This window comes from Hyperolius riggenbachi, chromosome 3 (assembly GCF_040937935.1).
Source record: "Hyperolius riggenbachi isolate aHypRig1 chromosome 3, aHypRig1.pri, whole genome shotgun sequence".
Lineage (NCBI taxonomy): Eukaryota > Metazoa > Chordata > Amphibia > Anura > Hyperoliidae > Hyperolius > Hyperolius riggenbachi.
Genome location: NC_090648.1, coordinates 33,495,028 through 33,523,002, shown reverse-complemented (window position 1 = coordinate 33,523,002; position 27,975 = coordinate 33,495,028). Strand labels below are relative to the sequence as shown.

Genomic DNA, 27,975 nt, shown 5'->3' with positions numbered 1-27,975 from the left:
CAGTCACCAGGCAGCAGTGAGCAGTTACCAGGCAGCAGTGAGCAGTTACCAGGCAGCAGTGAGCAGTTACCAGGCAGCAGCGAGCAGTTACCAGGCAGCAGTGAGCAGTGGTGAGGCCCCGTTCACATCTAAAATCGCTAAGTGCTATCAATTGCAGCTAGGGTTTTGCGGGAGTGATCACTGGACACTGCAGCGTTTTGGGAGCGATGCGATTAGCGGTTCTATACATGCTGATCGAGATCGCTCGGGAATCGCCGGGAAAACGCCGCATGTAACGCGTTTGCGGTTAACACTGCCATAGGATTAAATGGCTAGCGGTTTGCGGTGAGCGGGAATCATGCGATTTCCGCTCAAGTTTGAATGAGCCCTGAGGGCCTGTACACACTGCTGCACTTGCGCTGCGTTTTTTAAAATCGCAACGTCTTTTGAAAAATAATGAAAATCATGATGACCTGCACACACTGGTGCGATGCATTTTTAGAAAAACGCAATCGCAGTGCCTGCTGCGCTTTTTTAAGCGCAACGCTTGAAAAATGCATGAAAAAACGCAATGCAATGCGATTCCATTGCGTTTTTCAGAAGTCAGTATCCCAGAAGACTCTGCAATTTCCAGCTTCCTGTTCAGATGTAAACTAGAAAAAAACAAAGGATTCTTTAGCCAATCAGCAATTACTAGAAAAACACAAACGCATCAAAAACGCATGCGCTTGCGATTTTTAAAACGAGGCATTTCACTGCCTATCAACTGCCCATGGAAAAGAGGCCTGACTATCCCTACAGAGGAGAGCTGAGCTAGGTGTGGCTATCTGCCCCAGCAGGGGATTATCAGCTGATGAGAGGGCTATTTAGGGCAGGCCTCTCCTCCCCCTTCATATGCTGATTCTCTGGCAGTCAGGATGGGTAGCTGTACTAGTTGGCAGATTTGGCTGTTGGTTCTGGTTTATGGTCTTGGGTTAAGCGTTGGCAGGGATGATGGCAGACACAAGCGGCAGATGGATTGGCGGCAAGGTTACCAGCATTATGCTCCTCGGAGGGGGTCATCTGCATGGGGTGGCAGAGAGTACAGTAGGGGCAGTATGAATCCGGTGGTTGGGCTGGGCGCTCTGCGAGGTGGTAGTGGGTGGGATAGTTTTGGTGGGATCCCCCGACAGGCCCAGCAGTTGCTGAATGCCCCCGTCAGTGTCCAGTGTGGAGAAGATGTCATGGTGGTCAGTATCAGGAGGGATTTCTATGGCAATGGGAGACTTGTGAGACCCTCTGACCTCAGCTTAGGGGTGGGGTCCCAGTCTTGTCAGCCAACTTCCCAAAGTACTGATGTCACCATCCTGTTCCAAAACAGCCTGCAGGACTGCGGCAGCATCAGACAGGTAACTCTCCTCCTTACGTCAACTCTTAAGCTGGCCATACACTAGGCTGATTACCCGCCGATTGACAGCAGATTCGATCACTGGGATCGAATCTGCTGTCAAATCATTCACGCTAAATGCTAAATTTTGATCAATTTTGTCCCGAAATAGATCAATCGCTCCGTGTGGGAAATTACCGTTGAACATCTGCGGGTAGGGAGTGCATCGCTAGCGGAGTACGATCGGCGCAGGTATAAATTACCTGAAGCTGGCTCCCGGCATCTTCTCCACATCACCTTCCGAATCCGGCATCCATGTATAACTTTCTGTGTCACTGCAGTGACAGCGGAAGTACAAATGGAGGGCGCTCTATTTGAACTTCCGCTGTCACTGGAGTGACAGTTATATGCGGATGCTGTGATGCGGAGAAGATGCCTGGGACCAGGCTTCAGGTAATGTATGCGGGGGGGGGGGGGGTGTTAGGTAACAGCGGCAGCTCAGCAGATGGTGAATCGGTTTCAGGCTGAAATCGATTCACAATTTGTTTGCAGTAAAGGCAGCCATACGATCCCTCTCTGATTAGATTCGATCAGAGGGATCTATCTTTTGGTCACATCTGATGGCAAATCGACCAGTGTATGGCTACCTTTAAACTAGTAAGCACAGTATAAGGTGAAGCAGGTGGTTTCAGCGCTCCGTGGCAGAACCTGGAGCCCCATAGCAGCTAAACTGTGCAGGGCATGTTGTAAGGGTGTTTTGGGGCTCTGGCAGGGATGGATCAAGACCAAGTTGCGCCTGGGGCAAGGTCAGGTTTTGCGCCTAAACTGCCATTCATTTTGCTGCCTTTTTAAGAATTCAACAAACTGCGCCTGGGGCAAGATGCCTGCTTGCGCCCCCCCCCCCCCCCTAGATCCGTCCCTGGGCTCTGGTGGTTGCTAGACCCTGAAATACACCTCCCTCCGAGTTGCGACGACTTGGGGGGGGGGGGGGGGGGGGGACACTGCTGGGTAGAGTATTGCGGCAGCAGGAAGAGCTGTCATTCGGCTGTCCTGGTGATGTGTGCATATAAAGCAATGCTTATTTTTAAAATGTTGTTAAACATCCCTAGTGTTGCTGTATAACTTGCTTTAAAATGCCTCACTGTGGATTTTTCTATACCAAACTTCCTGAGCTGCTGGCAGTGTTTTCTGTAGCCAGGGGTGCAGCTAAGGTTTTGGTGGCCCCAAGCAGTCCATAACTTGAGGCCCCCATCCATGAATGGATAGCCACACCCCAAAACAAAGGTGACATATGGGTGTGGCCAAACCATATGGGTGTGGCCAAACCATATGGGTGGAGCCAAATACTAGCAGTTTCTAGTCTAAATTGCACCCAGGGCGAGGGTGTAAAATGTGCCCCCAATGTGGAGACTGGTATAGGTGCCTGCAGTATAGGTAGCCAGCTATAGCCCCCCCCCCCAGTATAGGTAGCCCATATAGTTGCCCCAGTATAGGTAAGATAGGTGCCTCCATATAGGTTAGATAGGTAGGTGCCTTCAATATAGGTAGCCAGTATATTTTCCCCAGTATAGGTTAGATGGGTATAGGCCCCCCCAGTATAGGTTAGATGGGTATAGGCCCCCCAGTATAGGTTAGATGGGTATGGGCCCCCCAGTATAGGTTAGATGGGTATGGGCCCCCCAGTATAGGTTAGATGGGTATAGGCCCCCCCAGTATAGGTTAGATGGGTATAGGCCCCCCCAGTATAGGTTAGATGGGTATAGGCCAACCCAGTATAGGTTGGATGGGTATATGGCCCCCCAGTATAGGGTAGATGCTTCCCCCCCCCCCCCACTATAGCCGGGAGGGTGTGGGTGTGCGCAGCGGCGGGGAGAGAGAAGTTTCCACTTACCTGCCTTCATCCTGCACGCAGCTTCTATCTTCAGCGCGCGTCGCATTGGTAAGAGCTCCCCCTGTGATGACATGAGGTACGTCATCATAAGGGGTGCTGTTACCATAGCGACAGACGCCGGGACAGGAACTAGGTAGAAGCCGTCAGGATCGAGGAAGGTAAGCTGAAACTTCTCTCTCCCCGCCACTCCGCCTGGTGCCCGCCAGCAGCAGAGTGAGGCCCCAAGCGGGGGCCTGGCTTGCTTGTATGCTGGCGGCACCCCTGTCTGTAGCCCTTTAGTCATATATAGTCATATCACTGACTGTCCTTGAATTATTATGATTATGCATTCATAGCTCCCAACTGTCTATCTTTGGGAGCCCTGTCCTCCTTTCCTCTTCTTTTGTCCTCCTTTCCTCTTCTTTTGTCCTCCTTTCCTCTTCTTTTGTCCTCCTTTCCTCTTCTTTTGTCCCCCTTTCCTCTTCTTTTGTCCCCCTTTCCTCTTCTTTTGTCCCCCTTTCCTCTTCTTTTGTCCCCCTTTCCTCTTCTTTTGTCCCCCTTTCCTCTTCTTTTGTCCCCCTTTCCTCTTCTTTTGTCCCCCTTTCCTCTTCTTTTGTCCCCCTTTCCTCTTCTTTTGTCCCTCTTTCCTCTTCTTTTGTCCCTCTTTCCTCTTCTTTTGTCCCTCTTTCCTCTTCTTTTGTCCCTCTTTCCTCTTCTTTTGTCCCTCTTTCCTCTTCTTTTGTCCCTCTTTCCTCTTCTTTTGTCCCTCTTTCCTCTTCTTTTGTCCCTCTTTCCTCTTCTTTTGTCCCTCTTTCCTTGTAAATATATACAGGTCCTTCTAAAAAAAAATTAGCATATTGTGATAAAGTTCATTATTTTCTGTAATTTTCTGGTAAACATTAGACTTTCATGTATTTTAGATTCATTACACACAACTGAAGTAGTTCAAGCCTTTTATTGTTTTAATATTGATGATTTTGGCATACAGCTCATGAAAACCCAAAATTCCTATCTCAAAATTAGCATATCATGAAAAGGTTCTCTAAACGAGCTATTAACCTAATCATCCGAAGCAACTAATTAACTCTAAACACCTGCAAAAGATTCCTGAGGCTTTTCAAAACTTCCAGCCTTGTTCATGTAATGATCTGCTCAGCTGCCTGTGCAGGCAGGCAGCTTTTTGACCATTGTTTAGGTTTGCATGCTGCAGGACTCTGGAAAGGAGATCTTCTGTCAGTTTTGCAGCTTGTGCTTGCTGAGGAATTTGCATACGTTGTCATGCAAATTGCCTGGCCACATTCATTGGAGGTGTGTACTATAAGTACTATGTGTTTCCCACAATGCTTGGCTGGTCATAAGGATTCCTTCCTGTGAAACACTCCTGGAGGAGTGTCAGCCTTACTCTTTGTTTGAAGTTCAGCTTAGAGTAATTTCTGAAACTGCGCTAGGCAGGTTCCCCTAGTGCAGTTAGGATTGCTTATCTGTTTTGTTTGTTCTGTTGCGATTGTCCTGTCCCAGCGGTGGTCGACAGGAAATCGTTCTGATCTCTGTTTTTGGAGTATAGCTGGTGCAGCGGTTGCTACCAGCTATCTCTTCTGATCTGTCTCACTTGGATCGCACTAGCATCTTGCGCTAGCGCTGTGGATCCTTCGGTTCTGTCTACTTGGATCGCGCTAGCCACTTTCCGCTAGTGCTGTGGATCCTTCTGTTCTGCCTTCCTGGATCGCACTAGCATCCTGCGCTAGTGCTGTGGATCCTTCTGTTCTGTCTTCCTGGATCACGCTAGCCACTTTCGCTAGTGCTGTGGATCCTATCTCTCGCTTGTCCCTGTTTTCGTGTCTGTCTTGTCTGCTACGAACGCTTGCTGGAGGCTCGGTGAGGTAACCGTTAAGCAAGCGCTCGCGTCCTCTGTTACATGTTTGTCTGTCAATGGTTGGTTAGGCATGCTTGTCTCTATTGTGCTTATCATGTGGAGACCGCGCATGAACGCGTGCACTGTTGCGAATGAGTGCGGTGTTCGCGTTCAGTTAGCGTTTGTTGTTTTCCGTATCTCCTTATTGTATGATTTGCTGTGCCTTTGCTATCCTTGTGTTCTGTTCTGCCTTGTGTCACTTTTGGCAATTGCCTTTCTTGCGGTTGCGTTTCTGTTTCGTATCTGCTGTTGTGTGTACGCTGTCGCGGGGTGGCGACTAGATTGGCGCACACACATACTACCTGTCCCTTTGCTCGTTTTCATTCGTAATCGCTTCTCTTGCGATTGCGTTCTGCGCTTCATACAATTCCTGTCTGGCATTTGTGGAGGTACAGAGGATTGGTTCCTCTGCACTCCTCAACGCCATCTGCCGACAGGAATTTCCCTCTACGGGTGCGTAGCACCTTTTGCTGGGTTCCTGCAATTATACGCTTGTGGAGGATTTCCGCCATATCGGCGCACGCGTTGTGCGCTGATCACGGAGGAAGTTCCACAATCGTTACAGTTCATTACTCACAACCGCAATCATGGGTAAGACTGCTGACTGCTGTCCAGAAGGCCATCATTGACACCCTCAAGCAAGAGGGTAAGACACAGAGAAATTTATGAATGAATAGGCTGTTCCCAGAGTGCTGTATCAAGGCACCTCAGTGGGAAGTCTGTGGGAAGGAAAGTGTGGCAGAAAACGCTGCACAACGAGGTGACCTGACACTGTGGAAGTTTGTGGAGAAGGACAGATTTCAGACCTTGGGGGACCTGCGAAAGCAGTGGACGGAGTCTGGAGTAGAAACATCCAGAGCCACCATGTACAGGCGTGTGCAGGAAATGGGCTACAGGTGCTGCATTCCCCAGGTCAAGCCACTTTTGAACCAGAAACAGCGGCAGAAGCGCCTGACCTGGGCTACAGAGAAGCAGCACTGGACTGTTGCTCAGTGGTCCAAAGTACTTTTTTCGGATGAAAACAACTTTTGCATGTCATTTGGAAATCAAGGTGCCAGTCTGGAGGAAGACTGGGGAGAGGGAAATGCCAAAATGCCTGAAGTCCAGTGTCAAGTACCCACAGTCAGTGATGGTCTGGGGGTGCCATGTCAGCTGCTGGTGTTGGTCCACTGTGTTTTATCAAGGGCAGGGTCAATGCAGCTAGCTATCAGGAGATTTTGGAGCACTTCATGTTTCCATCTGCTGAAAAGGTTTATGGAGATGATTTCATTTTTCGGTACAACCTGGCACCTGCTCACCGTGCCAAAACCACTGGTAAATGGTTTACTGATCATGGTATTACTGTGCTCAATTGGCCTGCCAACTTTCCTGACCTGAACCTCATAGAGAATCTGTGGGATATTGTGAAGAGAAAGTTGAGACACAAGACCCAACACTCTGGATGAGCTTAAGGCCGCTATTGAAGCAGCCTGGGCCTCCATATCACCTGAGCAGTGTCACAGGCTGATTGCCTCCATGCCACGCCGCATTGAAGCAGTCATTTCTGCAAAAGTATTCCCGACCAAGTATTGAGTGCATAACTGAACATAATTATTTGAAGGTTGACTTTTTTTTATTTTTTGTTTTTAAAACCCTTTTCTTTTATTGGTCGGATGAAATATGCTAATTTTTTGAGATAGGAATTTTGGGTTTTCATGAGCTGTATGCCAAAATCATCAATATTAAAACAATAAAAGGCTTGAACTACTTCAGTTGTGTGTAATGAATCTAAAATACATGAAAGTCTAATGTTTATCATTACGTTACAGAAAATAATGAACTTTATCACAATATGCTAATTTTTTTTTAGAAGGACCTGTATAGTATAAATGTCCCAATACTGGATGGTTGAAGATCAGGATAACCTTCATCCTCTCTTCCTCTTAGATGACTCCAGACTGGCTGATTTATTCCACCAACCTGACCTACAGCCCAACCACTGCCAGAGGTGTCCCCATTATGAGGAGCAGCCCAGCTGTGGTCCCCATCCAGTGCTTCTACCCCCGGTGAGTAACGAGGGCAGGAATATGTACCAGTCCAACAGATTATCTGGCTGGCCACCAGTCATCCACACTTGGGCCCATTTCCATGGACAACAGACCAGCCTGTCCAGTTGTCAGGTGGTTCAGCCTCCAGGTTGCTGGTCACAAATGCCTTTTAGGTGTGACTTTCATGCAGCTGACTCGGCAGCCTTGAGTGACATGCAGTGTAGTTGTAAAAAAAAGTGACTTCTTGGCACAGCTGAACTCAGATGTGTCTCCATTGGGAGGGGGGGGGGGGGGGAAGGAGTGCCATCTTTCCAACTTCTCTGCATTAGTAAGTTCTGAGCAGGGAAAGGGGGGGGGGGGGGGGGGGTTGTGACCAGTGCTTGGAGGGGGTGGGGGAATTACCAATCCTAACATTTTGTACGGGTTTTTTTTTTTTTTTTCCTGTTGGACTCAAAGCCCTCAAGAGCTGCAGCCACTGGGATGCGCTCAAGAGGCCACCCTGCAGTGTTGGTCTTCCCTTGAACGCCTTACTGAATAGGTACTGACCCTAGCCAGAATTCAAAGGCAGAAGTGTAACTACCAGATAAAAATAATTGATTTGATTCTTTTTGCACGACAAACAAGTAATAAGGATGCTAACCAGGCAACCCAAAAGTTAAAATAATTATTACCTTTCTTGTTTAATGATCATTCCCCAGTTTACCTAACTCTTTGGTACACTAAAAGGAAGTTGCAGGGCATGCTGGGTTGTCTTTTTCTGCTTCTCTTCTTCCCCCTCAGACTTAACTAATGCAGCCTAATTGGCTGAAGCCTCTTTCCCTCCTGTTTTTCCCTCCCACACCTCTGTTCCCCTCTAATTGGCCAATATTTGTCATGCTAAAGGGGCCCATACACTTTCCAGGTTTTTTTTTTTTTTCACTGATCGAATCTGCTGTGAAATCATTGTGCAAACGCTGACCGAACTATCGATTTTCCGTCTGAAATCTATCATTCCTGTCCATGCGGAATATTTCGCTCGATCGCCGGTGGGTCGGTAGTGCATCGATAGCGGCGTTCGAATGACCTACACAATACAGTAGCAATACATTACCTGTTCCTGCCGGCGCGAGTCCCCACTGTCACCGCTGCTCCGTCTCGCGCTGGGCTCAGTCCAGCAGGCTTCACTTCTTCCCTGTCCTGACCATAGAAGAGACAGCGGGGACCAGGGTACTCGCGCCGGCTGGAGCAGGTAATGTATAGGGGGGGGGGGGGGGGGGAGACAGCAGCTCAACAGATGGTGAATTGGTTTCATGCTGAAATCGATTCACAATGGGCTCTATTCTCAATGACTTCCCGCATGCGGTAAAGTACATGCAGGAAGTTTGCGACCAAAACATCGGCAAGTTCACATTCACAAATGTTTCCGCATGCGGTAAAAGTGCGGGACTCATGCGGAAAAATTTCCGCAAAAGTCGGTATTTTCTGGCAAAAAAAAAAAATCAATTCTCAAAACTGTTCAGGTGCATTTAGTCATTATTTACTTTTTTTTTTTTTTTTTTTATCTACAAGTAGTAGGTGATATATTCCGCATCCCATTGACTTTAATGAAGTCTGGAGGCTTAAAGCCAATGGGTACCAATGTAAAAATAAAAGTCAGATACTCACCTAAGGAGAGGTGCCCTCGGTGCTGCGCTGGCTCCCCCGTTCGAGTCCGCCGCCGCAGGGACTTCGGAGATCTTCGGGAGCACTCGGGCTTCCGAAGACGGGCCGCTCCATACTACGTACGCGTCATAGAGGGCGCATGCGTACTATGGAGCGGCCCCATCCTCGGAGCCCGAGTGCTCCCGAAGGCTTCCGAAACATCCCTTCGGCAGCGGAAGTGGCAGTATTTGACCGAACTGGTCGAATACTGCTACGGGGTATCCTGCGCGGGACCGGGCATTGGGAGAGAAGACTCATTAGGACCGAGCCTTCCCTCTCATTAGGTGAGTATCTGACTTTTCTTTTTATTTTTAAATGGGTAAACATTCACTTTAAGGGCTGTGCTTGCTGGATTCTAACTTTTTTTTTTTTAACACTTTTTCATGCGACCTTTTTACCGCATGATTTCCACATGAATAATGGCTGTTTCTGCATCTTTTTTCCCGCATGCGGAAAATATTAGTTAATTTGGAAAAAATGCGGGGTTTACCGCTGGCGAAAAATTTTCAGTAAAATTTTTCGGTGTTTTGTCATCTTTGTGAATGGAGCCCATTCGGTTTGCAGTAAAGGCAGCCATACGATCCCTCTCTGATCAGATTTGATCAAAGAGGGATCTATCTGATGGCAAATCGACCAGTGTATGGCCACCTTAAAGGCAGGGCCATTCCACGTATCAATGGGGCCCTAGGGCAAAATTAGCCTGGGGGCCCCCAACAAACATCCCCTGACCAAAAAGCGTCAGAGGCCCTTTGCTGCAGCCAAACTCTACCCCCCCCCCCCCCCCCCCACCTGGGCCCCTGAGCTGGCTGCTGACCCTCCCAACTTAACAGACTTTGCAAAGTCCCTGGGGAGCAACAGTTAAGATGGGGAAGGACAACTTGAGGGCCCCTACAGGCTCTGGGGCCCTGGGGCAGCTGCTTATTTTTTTCCTATGGTAGCTCCGGCCCTGCTTAAAGGGGACCTGAAGAGAGGTATACGGAGGCTGCCATGTTTTCTTTTTAATCAATACCAGTTGCCTGGCAGCCCTGCTGGTCTATTTCTCTGCAGTAGTATCTGAATAACACCAAAAACAAGCATGCAGCTAGTCTTGTCAGATCTGACTTTAAAGTCTGAAACACCTGATCTGCTGCATGCTTGTTCAGGGGCTATGGCTAATAGCATTAAAGGCAGAGGACCAGCAGGGCAGCCAGGCAACTGGTACTGCTTAAAAGGAAATGAACATGGCAGCCTCCCTATACCTCTCCATTTCCCCTTTAAGACAATGCACTTTCTATAGTGAAGGGTGGGCAATGCATACAGTTAGGCAGAGGAGAGTAAGGGAGGAAATTACATAAGGATTGACTTCAAAATAGCCACACTTATTAGGAAATGCCAAGGGTTTTTTTCTGTAGAAAATCAAAACGTGGAATACATCTGTTATGCAAGTATTTATCTACTTATTTATTTGGGGTTTTTCTTTTCAGTGGTAGTATGGCTGACCGCTCCCCTTTTTTTTACCAGTACACTATCCAGCCACTAGAGCATCCTGTGGAAAAGGGGTCTTGTCTTACCCACTGAGAAAGCACATGGGGCTTGTTGGCTGACTCCTCCTAAAGTCTGCCAGCTTTAAAGCCTAGTACAAACATCCAATTTTACTACTTCCATGTAGTTTGAGCTTGCCTACACAAATGGGCTCTATTCTCAAAGACCAAACTTTTCCGCAAAATTTTACCGCTATATTTCCGCCAGCGGTAATCTCTGCATTTTTCAGCATTCTCTAACATTTTCCGCATGTTTGCCGCATGCGGAAAAAAAGATGCAGAAACGGGCATTCATGCGGGAATCATACGGTAAAAAGGTCGCATGAAAAAGTGTTTAAAAAAAAAAAGTTAGTCCAGCAAGCACAGCCCTTAAGCCTCCACACTTCATTAAAGTCAATGGGATGCGGAATATCACCTACTTGTAGGTGATAACAAATCGGTAATTAACGACTAAATGATGCGCCTAAACATTTTTGAGAATTGATCTTTTATTGTGGAAAATACCGACTTTTGCGGAAATTTTTCCGCATGAATCCCGCACTTTTACAGCACTTTTTCCGCATGCGAAAAAAACATGCGGAACATTTTGAGAATTTCAATGTGGCGGTGTTTTGGTCGGTAACTTCCTGCATGCACTTTACCGCATGCGGGAAGTCTTTTTGAGAACAGAGCCCAATGGCCTCCATTCACAAAGTGCTGGTCAGTAATTACATTTCGGCCTGTGAAATACCACATTGGGTCTTTTACGATCTATCTCTCAAACTATTCTCCTTTGTCAATGTTACCGCATGTCTGATTGCCGGTTACTGAGAGCTGTTAGCTAGTGTTAAAGAGAAACTCCAACCTAGAATTGAACTTTATCCCAATCAGTAGCTGATAACCCCTTTTACGTGAGAAATATAATGCACTTGAAACAAAGGCGCATTGCCACTATTGGACCTTTTTGAGCTTGCACTCCTTGCCTGAGGAAGCGGGTTATACCTGCGAAACGCGTTGCGGAGTGCCAAAATAAATTGTTGTTTGCGATTTGAACAATCTTGATTGTCCATCATTTCAGGAGGTAAGTCCACCTGTACTCCTCCTTTTTAGTTGTTTTTAGATCATTTTAACCTGCCTGGCGCCTCTGTCCAAATTTGCACAGTGAGAAATATAATGATTTTCACAAACGGATCATCAGGGGGCGCTGTATGACTTATTTTGTGCTGAAACCCCTCCCACAAGAAGCTCTCAGTACCGCGGTACTCTGGGCAAACTGCCACAATGTAACAATGTTCACAGACAGGAATTAGCTGTTTACAGCTGTCTCTAGGAGCAGCTACATAACCTGCCCACAGTAACAATGTCACCATGTAATAAATGTCAGAATGTAAATCGGGTGAGGAAAGATTTTTACTTAGAGCAAACACTGACTAAATCATTTATACATAATTATGGTAAAAAATGAAGCACTTTTTTTACTACATTATTTTCACCTGAGTTTCTCTTTAAATAACTTTTTTTTTTTTTTTATTCAGTAACAGATGTAGTGAATTGTCGTTTCACTACCTGGTCAGTAAAATCAGCTGTTTTCTGCATTACCAAATGAGTTGTGAGTTGAACTAATTTGGTTCGTAGTATTCAGTACCTGTTGGCCTTCATACTAAATTGATTTATTAAGGCCTCTTTTCCACGAACTGTCTCTAGGCAGTGAAATGCCTCAAACTCTCAACTGCTCACTGCTGCCTGGTAACTGCTCACTGCTGCCTGGCAACTGCTTGCTGAGCACACAGCTCAACAGTTCATGGAAAAGAGGTCTCAGATAGGCCAATGATGGGACAATCAAATGCATGTGTATGCACCCTAAAGGTGTGTACACACATGCGACTATAGTCGTTTGAAACGATCGTTCCCCAATCATGTCAAATGACCGTAAAAAACAAAGCAGCCAACGACCATTAAGTCTAACCAGGGGCGTAACTAGAAATCACTGGGTCCTCCTGCGAAAATGAGGATGCCCCCCCCCCAGGCGCCAAATCGTAATGGGGCAGCGTTTCACTATAAAATAATCCTAATGCAGCAATGTTTTACCAGAAATGAATCGTAAATTGCGCAGCATTTTACCAGAAATCATAAAATGGGCAGCATTTCATCAGAAATTAATAGCAAATTGGGCAACCTTTCCCTATAAAATCGTAATTTGGGCAGCAGACACCAAAAAATCGCAATGTGGGCAGCAGACCAGAAAAAAAACAATTGCACCTGTGAAAAAAATTCACTCACCTGGCAGAAGTCTCCTCTCCTGGCATCTGGCTCGCAGCACATCTCCCGTGCTGACAGGCAGAGTGCAGGGCTATGACAAGATGGCACCCAAAGCCCTGTACTGGAGACAGTCTCCAGAGCAGGGCTGTGGCAGCCATCTTGCCGTAGCCCTGCTCTGCCTCCCGAGAGACTGCTGGCAATGAACTGGCCCGGCGTCTATTAGACGCTGCGGCCAGTTCCACACCTGGCTGGGGGGTCCCACAATCACGAGGGGGGGGGGGGGGGGGGCGGAGCATATCGGCAGCGCTTCCCCTGCACATGGCTAGAGGCCCCCTGCAGCCAATGGGGGTGCATCCCCAGTAGGTACGCCACTGAGTCTAACGCCGGACGAGCTAGATCGTTAAAACGAACGATCTAGCTTGGATTTTTCCCCAACGACGATCGTTTGCAAAAGTAGTGCATCGTTGGAAAACGGTCATTCGTACTAGGCTTGACATGCGCATTTTGCCATTTCTCCATGTAACTTTTCATTTTTATCCGCAAGCGCAATAGTTGCTTTACGTGATGTAACGTTTGTTCTAACGATCAGATCGTTACACACCTTTAAACCTAACTTTACTTTGGTCGTTCTATTGTTAATTAAGTTTTGTTCGTCGTTCACAACGAATGATTGTTGTATGTGTGTACGTAGCTTAAAGGGATACTGTAGGGGAGTTGGGGGAAAATGAGTTGAACTTACCTGAGGCTTCTAATGGTCCCCCGCAGACATCCTGTGCCCGCGCAGCCACTCCCCGATGCTCCGGCTCCGCCTCCAGTTCACTTCTAGAATTTCAGACTTTAAAGTCAGAAAACCACTACGCCTGCGTTGCCGTGTCCTCGATCCTGCTGATGTCACCTGGAGCGTACTGCGCAGGCCCAGTATGGTCTGTGCCTGCGCAGTACACTCCTGGTGACATTAGCGGGAGCGAGGACACGGCAACGCAGGCACAGTGGTTTTCTGACTTTAAAGTCTGAAATTCCAGAAGTGACCCGGAGGCGGGGACGGAGCATCGGGGAGTGGCTGTGTGGGCACAGGATGTCTGCGGGGGACCACTAGAAGCCTCAGGTAAGTTCAACTCATTTTCCCCCAACCCCCCTACAGTATGCCTATGCATATTGCTGGTTCAAACAGTTGCACTGAGGTCTTCTGAACTCCATTTTGAGGGAAACCACAACTTTAAGGTTCATAATCTTGATTTTGTTTTGTCTTTTCTTTATGAATAGGCTTGGCAATGTGAGCAGCCAGGCCATCAAGCCAACTTGGTCTCCATTTAGCACCACTGTATCCTCAGAAGAGAGGCTTTCTTTTTCCTTGAGGCTGATGAATGGTAAGTTGAGCTGGCTGACATCTCCATCTTCAGTTATCTGTAGCAATCTTCTGCCAATGAAAGGGGCACAGAGGGTTTCTTGGGCTGTCCTTGTGGGAAGGGATGTTACTAGCAAGTGCATCTTACTAGCAACAGGGGGAAGTGGTAGCTCTTCCCAAAGCAGGCTGCATGGGAACTACCAGAACAGGTGTGCAGTGAGTTGAGCCGAAATTTTCGTAATTTCGCATTACTATAATTACGCATGCGAAATTTGCGATTACGGTAGCGTAATTGCCATTAAAATCGTAATTGAAAATGCCGTAAGCGTAATTTTCAACGCATAATTTCGCATTTCGTTCATGCCGTAATTTCGCATTAAACTCTACCGTAATTTCGCGTTAAACCGTAACGCTCCGTATAATATAAAAAAGCCGCCGACTTTAAGGGTTAATAGCAAAGCCCCCTTAAATGCTAAGAGCCTCAAATTTGGAGAATATATCAGGAGGAATAAGAGGAGAGAATTTTTTTTCAAAAAGACCTTATAGTTTTTGAGAAAATCGATTAAGTTTCAAGGGCAAAAATGTCTTTTAAATGCGGAAAATGTCAGTTTTTTTTTTTTTTTTTTTTTGCACAGGTAACAATAGTGTATTATTTTCATAGATTCCCTCAAGTGGGAAGAGTTTTACTTACTTCGTTCTGAGTGTGGGAAATATAAAAAAAAAAACGACGTGGGGTCCCCCCACCCAGACCTCTTTAACCCCTTGTCCCCCATGCAGGCTGGGATAGCCAGAATGCGGAGCACCGGCCGCGTGGGGCTCCGCACCCTGACTATACCAGCCCGCATGGTCCATGGATTGGGGGGTCTCTGAAGGGGAGGGGCAGCCAAGCTTTCCCCACCCCCTCCGAGCCCTTGTCCAATCCAAGGACAAGGGGCTCTTCTCCACCTCCGATGGGCGGTGGAGGCCGCGATTTCCTGGGGGGGGGGTTCATGGTGGAATCTGGGAGTCCCCTTTAAAAAAGGGTCCCCCAGATGCCCACCCCCCCTCCCAGGAGAAATGAGTATAGAGGTACTTGTACCCCTTACCCATTTCCTTTAAGAGTTAAAGTAAATAAACACACAGACACTTAGAAAAAGTATTTTAATTGAACAAAAAACATAACCACGAAAAAAGTCCTTTAACCAGCCTGGCGGTATGGACGAGCTCAGCTCAGCGGAGGCTGCCGCTCAGGCCCTGCTGGGCCGATTTTCTTCAAATAAAGAGCAGCACATGCAGCCAGCACTTTGCCAGCCGCGTGTGCTGCCCGATCGCCGCCGCTCTGCGGCGATCCGCCGCGAGCAGCGGTTGAAAGAGGGTCCCCCCCAGCCGCCTGAGCCCAGCGTAGCCTGAACAAAAGTTCCGGCCAGCGCTAAGGGCTGGATCGGAGGCGGCTGACGTCCATGACGTCACTCCGCTCGTCGCTATGGCGACGATCTAAGCAAAACAAGGAAGGCCGCTCATTGCGGCCTTCCTTGTTTATTCTGGGCGCCGGAGGCGATCGGAAGAACGCCTCCAGAGCGCCCTCTAGTGGGCTTTCATGCAGCCAACTTTCAGTTGGCTGCATGAAATAGTTTTTTTTTTTATTAAACCCCCCCCCCCCCCCCCCCCCCGCAGCCTCCCTGGCGATCTTATCAGAACGCCAGGGTGGTTAATATTCTTAATTAACCAATAATGCTTACCTGTCCCTTTTTTTTAAATAAATGATCCCTCGCAATATCCTCGGAAATGTTCTATCAGTTACAATGTAACAACTTTGTTACATTGTAACTACGCCGCACCCGACATCACTCGCCGCTCCGCCGCATACGCGTCCGTGCTGCACGGACCCGACAGAGCTCTGAGCTATATAGCTCAGCGCTCTCTAAGCATCTTTGTATTTGGGCTCCAAGGAGCCCCATTGGTCCTTAGCAGACCAATGGGGTTCCTTCTGATTTGAAGGAACCCCATTGGTCTGCTAAGGACCAATGAGGCTCCTTGGAGCCCAAATACAAAGATGCTTAGAGAGCTCTGAGCTATATAGCTCAGAGCTCTGTTGGGTCCGGACTCCGTGCAGGACGCTAAGTCCCCGCCGGCTCCGCTGCCCTCCCCGCCTCTCCCACATGTCACCCACATGTGGGTGACAGATGTGGGCGGGGTGGACAGCGGGGGCCAGCGGGGACTTAGCGTCCTGCACGGACGCGTATGCGGCGGCGAGTGACGTCGGGTGCGGCGTAGTTACAATGTAATAAAGTTGTTACATTGTAATAACTTTGTTACATTGTAACTGATAGAACATTTCCGAGGATATTGCGAGGGATCATTTATTTAAAGGGACAGGTAAGTATTATTGGTTAATTAAGAATATTAAAGGACTTTTTTTCGTGGTTATGTTTTGTTGTTCAATTAAAATACTTTTTCTAAGTGTTTGTGTGTTTATTTACTCTTAACTCTTAAAGGAAATGGGTAAGGGGTACAAGTACCTCTATACTCATTTCTCCTGGGAGGGGGGTGGGCATCTGGGGGACCCCTTTTTTAAAGGGGACTCCCAGCAGGGGAGGACTGGCCAGGGGGGAAGGGGGGAGATTTCCCCCCAGGCTGCCTCTCATTTAATGATTTAGGGCTGGCACTGTGCCTGGTGAATTCAGGTTTTTGTATAAGGCAATGTGAAACACTAGGCTGAATGAGGGAAATAAACGCCCAATTACAGAACAATTGCAGGGCGGGCAAGCTAGTAAATATACACAGCATGATACAGAGCAGAGGCTTGCCTGCAGGGTCCGTGGGAAAAAATCTGTCTGGTCTCTCACCATTGTTAACTGCATGTGCATAGCTACATATTGTCTAGGTTGAAAAGTTTTCGACAGTCCCTAGACTCCAGAAGGGCTGCTTGCAGACAGTCCCTAGACTCCAGGAGGGCTGCTTGCAGGACTTGTGCAAGAGATAGAAACCCCGACCGGGGGGGGGCGGTGTCAGTGCATTTATACTTTACCTGTCACGCTGTCCCTCGAGTATCCTTGCTGTATTTCCCACATGACTACCGGCATATAGCACGTGGGGCACGTGTGTGATGTCATTTGGGCTGGGGGTGCTGTGAAAACGGGCCTCTAGTTTTTCTTTTCCCCCCAGGCCAAAAGGTCCCAGTCCTCCCCTGACTCCCAGATTCCACCATGAACACCCCCCCCCCCGGAAATTGCGGCCTCCACCTCCACCGCCCATCGGAGGTGGAGAAGAGCCCCTTGTCCTTGGATTGGACAAGGGCTCGGAGGGGGAGGAGAAAGCTTGGCTGCCCCTCCCCTTCCGAGACCCCCCAATCCATGGACCATGCGGGCTGGTATAGTCAGGGTGTGGAGCCCCACACGGCCGGTGCTCCGCATTCTGGCTATCCCAGCCTGCATGGGGGACAAGGGGTTAAAGAGGTCTGGGAGGGGGGACCCCACATCATTTTTTATATTTCCCACACTCAGAACGAAGTAAGTAAAACTCTTCCCACTTGGGGGAATCTATGAAAATAATACACTATTGTTACCTGTGCAAAAAAAAAATGACATTTTCCGCATTTAAAAGACATTTTTGCCCTTGAAACTTAAAAATCGATTTTCTCAAACTATAAGGTCTTTTTGAGAATTTTTTTTTTCCTCTTATTCCTCCTGATCTCCTTAATATATTCTCCAAATTTGAGGCTCTTAGCATTTAAGGGGGCTTTGCTATTAACCCTTAAAGTCGGCGGCTACCTAACATTGATCCATGCGTCAACTTTTCCGCTTGGGAGCATGGCCATACCCATTAATTTCGTAATACCCACAGTAATGCGAAAATTACACGAAAAATTACGCTTACGCGAAATCCTTCTTCATTACGATTATGTACTTACGGCCATAATCGTAATTACACTAATTACGTGAAATTTCGCGAAATCGTAATTCGGTCATTACGCTCATCTTTAGTGCAGAGCCCATGATAGGCAGGGTACAAATCTTGCTTTTAAAACAGATCATAATCCGAACATTTGTATAGCACTTTTCTCCTGTTAGACTCAAACTCCTCCTATTTGTAGGATGTCAAAAGCCAGCTCACATACATTGGCCATGGCCAGGAATCAAACCCCGGTCAACTGCTTGGAAGGCAGCTAAGCTCACCATTTTACCACCAACACTGCTTTCTGAAGCCAGCCTAGCATGCACCATTGTGATATACCTTGAATCTACATGGCTATCTGGGGTTCTCTTCGGACAACTGTTGAACAAAAAAGGCAAGGCCATCCCTGGGTGGGCTTGAACCACCAACCTTTTGGTTAACAGCCGAACACGCTAACCAATTGTATGATTGTGTATGCGGGTGTTTTGGAGGGAGGAAGTCTGCTCCAAGGAGTTAACGCCACTTTTTCCTACAACGAAGCATTCTCTATGTGGCAGCAGAGTGGTGCAGCAGAAGTGTGGTGGGCCCATAACCCAGAGGTTGATGAATCAACCATCCTCTGCTAGGCATGATTTCATTTTTGCACCTCACTTTATCGCACGGGCAAAACTGTTTCCATAACCCTGTAAGAGAAAGTGTGGCTGTGTGCACATTCTCTGTAGTGCAGTTGGTTAGTGTTTGGCTGTTAACCGAAAGGTTGGTGGTTCAAGCCCAACCAGGGATGGCCTTGCCTTTTTTGTTCAACAGTTGTCCGACGAGAACCCCAGATAGCCATGTAGATTCAAGGTATATCACAATGGTACATGCTAAGCTGGCTTTAGCAGGCAGTGTTGGTGGTAAAATGGTGAGCATAGCTGCCTTCCAAGCAGTTGACCTGGGTTTGATTCCTGGCCATGGCCAATGGATGTGAGCTGGCTTTTGACATCCTACAAATCCCTACAAGACAGGAGGAGAAAAGATACCCGAATTCCAACACAACGCTTTTGAGCTAACATCTGCCATGAAAGTTTGCATCTGTTTTGAATACAAGATGCGTAGCCTTCCTATAATTAGGCTCTGCACACCTATGCTGGTAGTCATTCAGATGCAGCCTGCTTTTGGCAAGTACTGCCACCTCTGTCAAAAAAGTTAACTTAATGGCTAGCTGCTCCCATTTGATATGGTTTGCATTCCCTTTCTATCAGATGTTAGTGCATGATTCTAGCATTTGTTTTGCATACAAGGTGTGTATGTTGCCTCTAGGGGGCTCTGCACACCTGTTGGTAGTCATTAAGATGCGGCCTGTCTTTAGGATGTGCTTTCACTTCTCCCTCGTCAGGGCTCAGACACACTATGTGCTTTTCTGACAGCTTTTTGGCCGTCAAAGCTTTCTGAGAGCTTTGACTTGCAGTAAAATCGTGTGAGTTTACCACAATCAAGATTTTGCCACAATTTTAATGTAAGTCAATGCAAGCATTTTTAAAAAGCTCTCTGATGGCCAAAAAGTGCTCAGAAATGTGCTTGTAGTGTGTCTGAGCCCTCACCTTGATAGCTTTTGCACATACATCAGACCATAGTTTGTGTACAAGGATGGCAGAGGTTGGAAAGTTTGGGAAGGGGAAAGTGGTAATTCGTTGTTTGGCAGTGCCATTTTAGATTTGTAAACAAAATGTGCTAGTAAATGCAGATTAACTAGGAGGATGGAGAGGGTCGACTAGTTTTTAATTTAACTTTTTGGTTTGGTCCTTTAGATGACTGGACAGGGCCCAGGCAATTCATGTTCTACAACCTTGGGGAGGTTTTCAACATAGAAGCCTCTGTGGATGCTACGAACCATGTTGATCTGATCCTGTTTGTTGATCGTTGTGTGGCCAGTACCACTGTAACTCAAGACTTCTCCTCTGGGCCTCTCTACAATATCATAACCACCAATGGGTATGTTTTAGGAGTGGTTTCATTTGCTCAGCTTGCCACCTCCTGATGCACCTACACCACGTGTCGAACTCCAAGCCTGGAGGGCCAGATCCATGCCAGTGTTTAGCATTGACTGAGAAAGGAATGTGTTCTACCTGATGGACCACACCTTTCCTGATTCAGACCCATCAATTTATTTGAGCTGTATCAATGTGAGGACCTCGGCCCTCGTAGGACCGGTTTGACATACCTGACCTACACCCATTATGTTTTTAGGTGCCTTGTGGATGGAACACAAGATGATGCCTCTTCAGCCTTTAGATCTCCAAGAATCCAACCAAACAAGCTGCAGTTTTCAGTTGATGCCTTCCGCTTTGTGGAAGAGGACACTTCTGTGGTGAGTAATACTCAGCATTTTAGTCACCATCTGTGGTGAACAAAGTTTGAATTCCAGCCTGAGTAAATTGTAGGCTGCATTGAACTGAGCCAGAGCCAGACCTCTTTCCTGACCTTTTGAACCCAAGCCGATCCAGACTGCGTTAAAGCAGTGGGGTGAGCACTGTAGAAGTTTGGTTATAGCAAAGTAGCATGTCTTGTCCTATGAGGGATTAATGGATGTACTGCAAAATGAGTGGCCTTCTACAGAAGGATGGTAGAAAAGGACACTAGGCTCTAATTTGTCTAGTGAATGGCTCTGGCAAATCTACACATTATATTCTTCCCATTGATCTGATGGGTGGATGAAATGTTACTGCTTTTATAAGACCACTGAAATTGTTAGTTTGAAAACTCTTGAAACTGATCTGGTGTTTGTTCATGGCTACACTAAGTAGTGTGAATGTTAAAAGATCCATCTTCAGGCTTGACTACTCCTCTTCCTTCCCTCCAACTTTTGAACTTGATGGTCGAAGGACCCCAGCAGCCTTCATTTTCCAAACTGGAAGCCTGGGTATTCCTGCCCGAATAGTGGATAGCGGATGCTCATTAACCTGTAGTCTTTAAATATGAATCGTGGTCAATGACATTCAAGTAACTCTAACTTGTGTGCAAATTATACATATCTCAGACTAGAGCAGTGTTTCTCAACCCTGTCCTTCTGGCTCCCCAACAATGTTTTGCAGGCAACCTCAGCTATGCATAGGTGGGTAATTAGTGTCTCAGCTACATGGAATCCACCTAGCAGACACTACCCCACCTGTGCATAGGTGAGGTTGCCTGCAAAACATGCACTGTTGGGGAGACACGAGGACAGGTTTGAGAAATGCTGGTCTAGAGGTTGACTGTTCCAATTTAGGCTTATTGGTCACTATGGCCTTCTTAGAATACAATCGGTGATGTGCTGCTTTGGCCTTGCATGCTAACTGGCCCAGTTCTTAAAGGATACCCGAAGGGACATGAGAGACGTGTATGTACAGTGCCTAGCACACAAATGACTATGCTGTGTTCTTTTTTCTTTTTTTTTTTTTCCTCCCCCCCCCTCCCCCTCTGCCTGAAAGGGTTAAATATCAGGTATGTAAGTGGCTGACTCAGTCCCGACTCGGATAGGAAGTGACCACAGTGTGACCCTCACTGATAAGAAATTCCCCTTTTTATCTTTCTTGCGCTCAGAAGCCCTTTTCTGCTAGGAAACTGTTATAGTTGGAATTTCTTATCAGTGAGGGTCACACTGTAGTCACTTCCTGTCTGAGTCAGGACTGAGTCAGCCACTTACATACCTGATATATTAACTTTTGGGCAGAGAAAGGAAAAAAAAAACACAGCATAGTTGTTGGGCAGGTAAGATCTCATACTTGATGGAGGTGCTAAAATTGCATGTGCAAAGCCACACTTTAAATTATTGCCATGAGCATGATGCCTTAACCCCTCAGCATCCAACTGATTTAGAGGCTTTCAAGTGCTCCAAGCCCATTTTTATTTTGGCACTTGCATGGGTTTGAGAAGTTTGCATGTAAAGGTGGCCACACTTGCTATAAACACACTTTTACAGCAATACAATAACTATCAGTTGTACAGAAAAATCCAAAGGTTGTTCTGTTTTTTTTTTTTTTTTTTTTTCTTTTTTTCCCCCACAGATCTACATCACCTGTGATCTGCGGGCTGCTCCACTGACCCAGGTTCCTGACCCTGTGAACAAAGCCTGTTCCTACAGCAAGTCCACAAGCAGGTGACCACTAAACTTGTGTAAACTCGGACTGCTCTCAATGTTAGAGCATAAAAAAAATCCTTATGGGGAAACATGTAACTGCTGGTCCATTAAAGAGGACCTGATACAAAAAATTAGTCAGCACTGTTGTAATGAAAAGTTATATTTACCTCGAGTCTTGTCCCAGGAAGCGGCCCTGAAGTCCCTGCATCACTCCACTTCTGCTGCTTGGCCCTGCCTCCCCCTCCCTTCCGAGAAAACACGTCTGGCAATTTAATGCAGTAAATAGCTTGGTGGTTTTTGGAGGGGAGGCGGGGCCATACGGCGGAAGTGGCGTGACGCAGGGACGTCAGGGCGGCTTCATGGGACGAGATTCCGCAGGTAAATATAACTAGGGATGGCCCTGATTAGAACTCCTGGAGAAGCATGTGATCAGCTAATTTGTAAGGTCCTGATTTGCTGTGATGACTTCCTGGTTTAACACATGATCAGGACCAGCAAATCGGAGGCTTACAAATCTATCTGCTGATAAAACTGATCACATGCTTCTCCATGAGTTCTAAGTAGGGCCATCCCTAAATATAACTTGATTACCAACCAAAGAAGGATTTAAGAACAAATGGGGCCCAAACCAAGGAGTCACTTTAGTTCCCAATTGGTCTTCATGATTGTAACGAGCAGTGGGGTAGCAGGAAGCAGCAGGATCACAGCTATCCCCGCCGCTCAACCTAGTAGGACACCCCGCGCTAACCAGTCGCCGGCGCATAGTGTCAGAGCTAAGCGAGCGGCCAGCGGCGGGACCCTTACGCCGCAAGGAGACGCAGCAGCTGACCTGAGGGTCGGCTGACGTCACTATCGGCACTCTGCAGCGCTGATTGGCTCATTGGGGCGAGCCCTGGGGGTTCCCTGTCTTGCATAAAGACAGCGAGCTGTCAGTAGCTCGCTGTCTGCTGTTGCGAATACTCAGTGTTAGCGCTCAGACCTAGATAGATCCTTGTGTGCATTGATCCGGCAGGAACCCAGGGATTACACACTTAGACTAGGATTATTTCATTGTATTGATATTTGTGTATGACTCCTTACCTGTGACCTCTGATTACTCTCTCTGCCTCCTGATTCTGTACCTTACCCATCTGATCTGTTGCCGACCCTCTGCCTGGATACTGACTTAGATCTCTGCCTTTCGATTCTGTACCTTTTGCCTATCTGATCTCGTTGCCGACCTTTTGCCTGAACTTATCTCTGAATCTGCCTGCCGATTTTGTACTTTGTCTGCCTGTCTGTTGCCTACCTGATCTGTCTGACTACTCTCACCAGTGGGCCCTCGCCACTGGTGAGGTAACTGCTGATCTCCTATCAGCAATTTACTGTTTGCATCAATCCCTGTGTAATAAAGTTGTTACATTTGCATACGCCTTGTGCTTCTATATTTGTATTATTGGTGATACTGCAGATCACCACATAATCAGAAATCTGTTTCTTAGCTACACTTTGTGACAATGATAAACTGAGGTAGGAGAGGGGTCTAAAAAGGTGGCAGCCAGGCCCCATGCACCTGCCTAGGTTACCTTGTGAACGATCATACAGTTGGAGGGGTGTTGCAGCAGCCTATGCAAAGTACAAGGAAGCCCAAATAGTGTAGTGTTATAAAGAAAGGAAATTCGAAATGCTACTCCATAATGAAACTCTTGAATGAACAAAACTTTATTTAGCGCAGGCAACGCATTTCATGGGTCTCAGCCTGCTTCCTCGTGCCAATTACAAGAAAAAAACAATAGTAAAAGGGAGCCTCTTGTGCTAAATAAAATTCTTTGTTTATACAAGAATTTGGTTGAGGTAAAAGCCACCTCACTTTTTTTTTTTTTTTTTTTTTTTTTTTTTGAACATGCCAGAGCACCTCTTTACCTTTAATTTTGAATGATCATGCACCGCTGCTAATTGGTGCAGTTTCAAGTCGGTGGAAATGTTGATGCCTACACTAAAATGAAAGACCCTCTAGCTGTGGGGGTGTTGCTGATGATGGCCTGTTAAAGAGACTATACAAGCACTGGCCTCGTATTGTAACACATTCCTTGGTGTGAATCAAGTTAGTGGGATAAAAGGTTCATGCGCAATAAACGCCACCTTGCCAGTGACTGATTGGAATATGGTTAACTATGTTTACGACTTTAGAAGAAGCTTGTTTTGGCTTTGCTGATTTTGTATCTTTGCAGTTGGTCTGCAGTGGAAGGCTCCAGTGGGATCTGCCAGTGCTGCAACACCGGGTCCTGCAACCCTCCTGGTCAGAGCAGAGTGTGGGGCTCCTCAGGAAGACAAAGAGGACTTGGCAAGCGAGATGTGGGTGAGTAGCATCCAGATCCTCAAGACCAGCTACTATGGGGTCAATTCATAAAGTATTACCGCATGCAGTAATCAAAACAGCTGACTTTACTGAGCACTTACATTACATATGGCTAAGTCCATGGAAGCAACTTGCTGAAGGCTGTTATGTTTTACTGACTACAAACAATGAGTAGACTGAACATTTCTACCACTGTCCCTCACAACGGCTGGTCGAATTTTTTCCTAGCAGTCTAAAGGGGGCCATACCCCCTCCCTTCACCATCCCCTATGAGTACAGCTGGAAAAAATCCTACTGATTCACCAGATGCTTTTATTTTAGATGGTTTGTTTGCAATTCCTGGTGGAAAACCTCCCTGATGTGGAAGGAACTCTAATAACACGGTGGGCATGCATTAGGCGACTTAGCAGCTGATCAACCATCCAATTTGATTAATATAACTGAATTGGATGAAAATGGGTGCCGCCAACTGCATGCCCGACCAATTGACCAATTTTGGAATGGAAAGTGGTCAATCGTACATACCACAAGATGTGCCGAAGTTGGTTGGTCGGGTATAAGTTGGGCAATTACCAGAACGAGCGACTAGCTGCTGCTGCCACAATGTATGAATGTGCTCCTCACCATGTGAATCTGTTATCTGTCCTGTAGCAGCCTCTGTGCGGTGTCTGTAACCTCTGGTGGCTCTCCGTATATGCCACCGACTAACATCAGACACTATGCACCAGTAGCATGTATGGAGAGCCGCCCGGAGGTTACGGACACAACGCAGAGGCTGCTACAGGATAGGTAAGGTATAAATGCATGGGGGAGGGGGGGGGTCTGACATTCATACATTGGGGGGCAGTGGCGATGCAGACTCAGACAATTCCCTGAAGATTTTGAGGAAATTGGACTGGAATCTGCCTGTAGTATATGGGCAGAATCGGCAGACAAACTTTTTCTTCTCTGGGCACCTTTTAGCATGTTGCCTGCTCTCCTGCACCAGCTGGATGGGTGAGGCCGGGTGCACACATAGCAGAAACGCTAGCGTAGCGGGAAACACTGCGTTTTATGCAGCAATGTTAGTCTATGGGATACAGAGGAAGCTGCATTTCAATGCGTTTTTACAGTAAGCGTTCTGCAAACACTGGTAGTGTTGCAGATTATGCAGGCTGGCTGCCAAATGCGCACATAATGAAGGTCTATGGTAACACATGTGCATTGCGTTTTTTTAATTAGAATGTTGAAGATTTCTGATGTTTCCACTTCCTGTTGCCGTCCTAGTGATTTGCATACATTTAAATTAAAACAAGCCTACAAAAGGCCTATGCGTTTTACATTAGCAAAACACAAAAGTGCTTTTGTAAGGGCTTTTTCTAATCGCTTTTGATGAGCAACTGAGGAAGTGAACTCTTTGAGCCAGAGAAGAATACCAGAGTTTGGACAAGGTCCTCCAGCACTCAAGGCTAAAGGTTCGTATACACGTCCGATAAAGATCGTTCGTTACGAACGATTCGTGACGTTTACACGATATTCAAATTAGACGGAAAAGATCGTTCGTAATGAACGATTGTGTACACACGTGAACGATGTAAGTATAAAGTACTGAACGACGAACGATTAAAAAATGCGTGCGCAAACGGAAGTGACGTTATGACAGGCAATAAGAACATGCGTTATCGGACGATCTTTGTACACACTGCAACGATTTAACGATTATCTTTCGAAAAAATCCGCCGGTTTGGATCGGTCGGATTGAACGATAACGGTCGTTATCGTCCCAAAAAACGATCGTTGGAAAATTTGGAGCGCACGATTATCGGTCCAATTGTCGTTATCGTTCGTTTTTGAACGATCGTTATCGTACGTGTGTACTCAGCTTAAGACTCCAAACTGTGCTTCCTCATCCCTCCCTCCCCAGCCACACTGATTGCTATTAGACTAAGAGGTACCCCAGGGCCCCTTAACCCCCCAACTTTGCCCCCCAACACCTTAGTGACTGCAATCTAGAAATTTAGAGTTTGTCATGTATCCCCTTTATTCCTTATTTCTCTGTTTCAGACACGTTGGGCTCTATTCTCAAAGAGCCAAAAGTACCGCAAAATTTTACCGCTAAATTCCCGCCAGCGGTAAACTCCGCATTTTATCAGCAGTCACTAACATTTTCCGCATGTTTGCCGCATGCGGGAAAAAAGATGCGGAAACGGCCATTATTCATGCGGGAATGATGCGATAAAAAGGTCGCATGAAAAAGTGTTTAAAAAAAAAAGTTAAAGTCCAGCAAGCACAGCCCTTAAGCCTCCACACTTCATTAAAGTCAATGGGATGCGGAATATATCACCTACTACTTGTAGGTGATAAAAAATCGGTAATTAACGACGAAATGATGCGCCTGAACAATTTTGAGAATTGATCTTTTATTGCGGAAAATACCGACTTTTGCGGAAAGTTTTCCGCATGAATCCCGCACTTTTATCACACTTTTTCCACATGCGGGAAAAACATGCGGAACATTTTGAGAATTCCAACTTGACGGTATTTTGGGTGCAAACTTTCCGCATGTACTTTACCGCATGCGGGAAGTCTTTGAGAATAGAGCCCAATAGGGGAATGATAGCTGAGTGAGTTGTGCGCCCCCTCCTACACTGCGCCCTGAGGCTGGAGCCTCTCTTGCCTCTGCCCTGATAAATGCAATGTATTAAAAGCGCTCAGGAAATCACTTTGCGATTTCCCTACACCTTCCAGTAAGCCAAAGCAGTCAGAAAATGGTACATGTAGTGAATTTGTGATTTTAATCAAATAGAAACGCTCACATGTGAACATTCTCATAGGACATCATTACACAAGCTCTTTTAGGGTGTTTTTTTTAAATAGCCACCGCTAAAAATAAAAGCAAATGCTCATATTGTGAATGAGCCATAAGGGCTGGTGCACAGCACGAGCGTTTTAAATGCTAGAGATTTTTTAAAAGCTCTTGCAAATGCAATACTATGGGGATCTTTAGTGTGCACACATAGGATAACCTTAGCAAGAGAGCTTTTAAAATAACAAAGTGCTTAGAAAAGCTTTTGTGGTGTGCACCAGCCTTCAGTGAACATTCCGTACAGATCACCTGGCAGAACTAAGATGTCACTACCAGTGATTCATTTCAGAATGAAAATCAGGGAGAGGAAAGATTTTACAATAGGCAAACCCTAAATCTATAAATATTGTCAACCATAAGCAATTTTATTCATGTTTTCACTAGTACTACAGGTCCTCTTTTTTAATTTTTTAGTGTTCCTACCCTTTTATAAAGTAAAGTGGTTCATACTGCAACAATCTGATACTGATCTGTCATTGGGTTCTCCTAATACTAGCCCTGTACCCTGCATGACAAACTAATATTTTGCATAATGGCTGTACAGCATTCAGCTGCTCCATATGTAAGGTTGACTTTACCCCCTTCAGGCCAATACTTGGGCCATTGTGATGGTTGTGCATACAAGGTTTGTCTCTATTCTGACATTATTTCTCTTGCAGCTCCTCAAGAACACAGTCAGATCCTCCTGGGACCCCTGCTGATTGCTGGTACAGGAAGTTCCGCCTCTCGCCAGACAGGAAACAGCCAGGCCTCCAGGAAGACCGCAGAGTCCCGCCCTGTGGAGCTGTGGGTGTTGGTGGCAGTTGCTTCAGTCAGTCTGGTGGTTGTAGCTGTCGGTGTTATTGCAGTTGGAAAATGTCTCTTAAAAAGATTTTCTCACTAG

The 27,975-nt window shown here is 46.7% G+C and overlaps 1 protein-coding gene across 1 annotated transcript; it reads left to right on the top strand.

Annotated features, from left to right (window-relative positions):
- Positions 1–86: 86 nt before the first annotated feature.
- Positions 87–27,975, top strand: LOC137562010 (zona pellucida sperm-binding protein 3-like). The gene is made up of 9 exons (XM_068273353.1): positions 87–110; positions 1,340–1,367; positions 7,054–7,172; positions 13,856–13,959; positions 19,601–19,784; positions 20,040–20,160; positions 21,836–21,927; positions 24,120–24,247; positions 27,752–27,975. The coding sequence occupies exons 3-9, from the start codon at positions 7,054–7,056 to the stop codon at positions 27,973–27,975; spliced, it is 972 nt and encodes a 323-aa protein (XP_068129454.1). The 5' UTR covers positions 87–110; positions 1,340–1,367.